This window comes from Liolophura sinensis, chromosome 8 (assembly GCF_032854445.1).
Source record: "Liolophura sinensis isolate JHLJ2023 chromosome 8, CUHK_Ljap_v2, whole genome shotgun sequence".
In the NCBI taxonomy this organism is placed as follows: domain Eukaryota; kingdom Metazoa; phylum Mollusca; class Polyplacophora; order Chitonida; family Chitonidae; genus Liolophura; species Liolophura sinensis.
The window spans coordinates 2024462-2028436 of record NC_088302.1 but is presented as its reverse complement, the minus strand read 5'-3'; the positions used below and the strand labels follow the sequence as shown (position 1 = coordinate 2028436).

The following is a 3975-nucleotide window of genomic DNA, read 5'->3' as shown; positions in this document are numbered from 1 at the left end:
CACACACACACACGTAACAATCCTAAACCTATGGCTTTGTGAACGGAGAGGCAAAATAGGGCCTGTATATGCATACCGATATCTCTCCCGTTATGTGAGGGGCCACAGTCTGATAGCATCCTGCGGATGGTCGTGTCGTTTCTGCCCGGTTTCCTCCCACCATAATGCTGGTCGCCGTCGTATAAGTGAAATATTCTTGAGTACGGCGTAAAACACCAATAAAATAAATAAATAAGTAAATAAATAAATAAGTAAAGATTATGTGAAGCGAAAAAAGTCAGTCTGTTATAGTAATCTCTCCACTGACTTCCGCCAGATGGCGGTAGAGAGTAGCTTTTGCTCAGATCTCCGCGATTCGGCGGACTCCGATTGTATGATCAATTTTCACGCATGATATGAACAAACCGGATCACAGCGATCAACTGACATTTAAGATGGTGTTAGCAGACCGCTACTGAATGTAAGTTTCTTTCAACGCTAGTTTGTCTCTCACGAAAAAAATTAACTGTTAGAACAGGGCAATATCTATAGCTCCGGGATGGGTATTGAAAGTAGTTTAATGGAATACCCACAACACTTTGCTTCCTATGGGGCACGATGACTAACCATTACGAAATGGCTGCTGTTGTTGTTGTTTTCTACTGTTCGACTGGCCATAAATGCTCTGTGACTCACAGGAATATCTGCACGAAAATCTGTGGATTTTTCATTTTTAACTTGAATAATAATAAACCATAGCCATAACCAGTTTATGTTTAAATTAGCGCGAGTAGAAGAAATATTTTATGTAATTTTACAATGTTTTGCTGTGGCATCTTGGGCACAACGAGTTAGAGTGATTTACTAATCAGTGTAGTACGCCTTCGTTGAGTGTTGTTGTGTCACTGTATTCTCCCAGTTCCCCATCCCATCACACACAGACAATAAACCCAAGGTAAAGATGTTCCCAGAAACTTTATAGCCTTAAGAATAAACATATCTGCCTGATCATGTAGGCCTAATTCTATGAAGATTTCAGTTAGTGTTGGCAGGGACGAATATGACTCATTGGTATAATTGTTGCGGGTGTTAGACATCTTTCTTCTATTTAGCTCATGGCTAAAACAACTCGTGGCGTATCAATAATCTAAGCAAGTGTCATACTTTATGGCATTTTGTTTAAGGTCCCCATTATTAAATATGCATTCTTTTCCGTGTAAAAAATATTACCAAACACAACACCATGGTCAAGTACATTGAGAAACATCCCTGAATCCTTCACTTTCCATTTTCTTGGTACCCTATGATTAAACGTAAATCAAGAAAAAATAATAAGCTTAATTACCTATTACTACACACTTACATTAATCAGCATAATCATATCCTATGATGTCATTCAGCAAAATTCTCATGTAGTCTGTTTGCATGTTCATGAAGTCTAGAATTATTTTCACATAATTCTCATCATATACATGGTAATTTCATGTCATTTGTCAAAGGAAAAACCTGTACTGAAATAATAATTTCTCATCCCTAGAATGCAGTAGTCATACATCTGTGGTGTCCTAGAATTCCTAATATGCTGCATAAACCACAGAGTAAAGTGTACAGCTGAGATAATTACGGACAGCATAGAAGGTGATATTGTCATGTGAACCATGCTGAATGAATGGTCAATATTTAGATGTAAGCAAAAATCAAATGTTGTGTTTAGAGCTACAAACTATGCAATGTGAAACACAAGAAATGACAAAAGCACCTGTAATATTTATAAATCAAGTATTGAATGAAACAGCCAGTTTGTTGCGTGTGATTTTCAGATGGCTTCTGATGAGGCTGAGGAAGGATGGGATGCTTGTTGACGAACTTTCTGAGTGGTTTGCAGCGCTGCTATCCACGACTTGCATACTCACTTCCCCTGGACAGTGAATCCCACCCAGTTCCTACCCCTAGGGCTTCCCAGGATGAGGTGAAGGTGTACCCAAAGGCAATGCATGGTCACCCCAGCATCCAGCTCACCCATGTGGGGACTCGTACAGAGAGAGCCAAACATGACCAGATCTTCCGGGCAGTTAGAAACCGTGACAAACAGTTGCTCCGCTCACTGATAGTGGAAGATATCCAGGACGAAGAAGCAGCGCAGAGCCTGGTGTGCGTGTCTGACAAGAATGGGGTGAACCCTGTGGAGCTGGCATGCCTGCTGGGCTACACAGAGGAAGTGACATTGTTTATAGAACATGGCTGCAGCCCAAACCTCCCCACGTCTATTGGACGCTTGGTTCACACAGTACTGGAGTGCATTAAGTCACAGAGTATCGGGATGCAGGAGGGGCACCAGCTCCTGCGGTTCATGTGTGACAAGGGCTGCGATGTGCGCATGAAGGATCGCAAGCGCAAGTGCACCCTGCTGTATGCCACAGAGCTGGGCGACCCAGACATCCTGCAGCTGATCATCAGGTATGGTGGGTGTGGTGACGCAGGAGTGAAGGACACATACAGCGGATACACACCCCTACATATGGCAGCCATGAAGGGAGACCTGGAGTGCTTACAAGTTCTGCTGAGAGAGGGACCAGGCTCGCAGATTAATATCCATGACAACGCTGACAGAACAGCTCTGCTGCTTGCCCTGAAGAACATGATCCATGACTTGCGCTACCTGAACACGACATCAGACCCCTCCCAGATGAGTGGACCAAACCGTGACAAGTTAGTTCTGCACCAGTATAATGCCATTGCTGTGGTGGAAGCTCTGTTAGTGGCTGGGGCAGATGCTAACCTGGGCGACCCTCTATCCTGTGCTCTCACACTGGTACAGCTGGATGAGAAGAGGCGCTTTAACACCATATCCCCACAGAGCTCACCATACCTGAGCAGCCTGAATCGCAGGTGTCAAACAACGGTGCACGCTGTGTACTCAGGGGTAGGCGAGATAGGTTCATCCTCTGTGGGCATGGCCAGAGGCGGAACTTCACCTGATGATGACTGGGTGTCACCCTACACAGGTGTAGTCAGACTGCTGGTCTATTCTGGGGCACAACCCCAGGAGGGGCAGCAAACGATGTGGCAATCAAAATTCCGTGCGTTCCCATACGTCCTAAAGCTGGTGCAGGAAGTCACAGACTTCTGGAAATGCTACGAGAGGGTCAAACCTCCAAAACTTTTGCACCTGTGCAAGCAGTGTGTGCGCAGTCAACTTGCCAAAAACCTAAAACTGCATGAGATTGACAGCCTTTTGTTACCTCCCAGTTTGATTGATTACTTAAAGTTAAGGTGCTTATAATCACTTCCTCTATAGAGATTAATTTTGTAGGAACCCTTTTGATACAGTATTTATAACCATGTTTAAGGTCTCACAATTACACAGTCAGTATGGAAGAGGAGGAAACCAGAACTTCCAGTCCATGGAGGAGAAAGTTATTTTCTGAAATGTTTTCTCTTGGCCTTCAGAGTTTTTTCATGTTTACTAGTCATCCTTACAAACCAGACTATATCAGAACCACAGAGGTCTGTAAGGTTTGCATATGGTTTGCAAAACTGCATGTATGCTTTGGTCTTGTTCACTGTGCTAGTCTTATGCTGCTTACTGTAACGGTGACAACGACATGCTCAGCTGACGACCTTAACTTACATCATGAACCGTGTAATCGTAGTCACCCTGATGAGAGGTTAGCAAGAAGAGATCTAACTTCCAATTTAATGTTAACTTTGAACCATTAAGTGATAAAAAGTCGAACAACAAAACAAGTAAATAATATAACAAATTTTTTTATGCTTTGTTTTGTTGGTTGTCTCATAAATTTGGATGTACTGCGTGCATGATATATTTATTTCTACCATTAATATAGGCAAATCCTGATAGCTATGAAAAACCTGTCTTTCAGTTTCCCCTGTAGCTACAGACTGGAAAGACTGCAATCCTGCTCTTCCTGTGTGGGCTACAGCTGTATAGCATGGATTTTTTCATGGTAAAGTGCATTGGACACAAAGGTTTCC

General features: G+C 43.1%; 1 protein-coding gene across 1 annotated transcript; it reads left to right on the top strand.

Annotated features, from left to right (window-relative positions):
• The first annotated feature begins 422 nt into the window (after positions 1-422).
• Positions 423-3749, top strand: LOC135473746 (uncharacterized). Its single transcript, XM_064753625.1, has 2 exons — positions 423-460; positions 1800-3749. The coding sequence occupies exon 2, from the start codon at positions 1826-1828 to the stop codon at positions 3260-3262; it is 1437 nt and encodes a 478-aa protein (XP_064609695.1). The 5' UTR covers positions 423-460; positions 1800-1825; the 3' UTR covers positions 3263-3749.
• Positions 3750-3975: the final 226 nt, after the last annotated feature.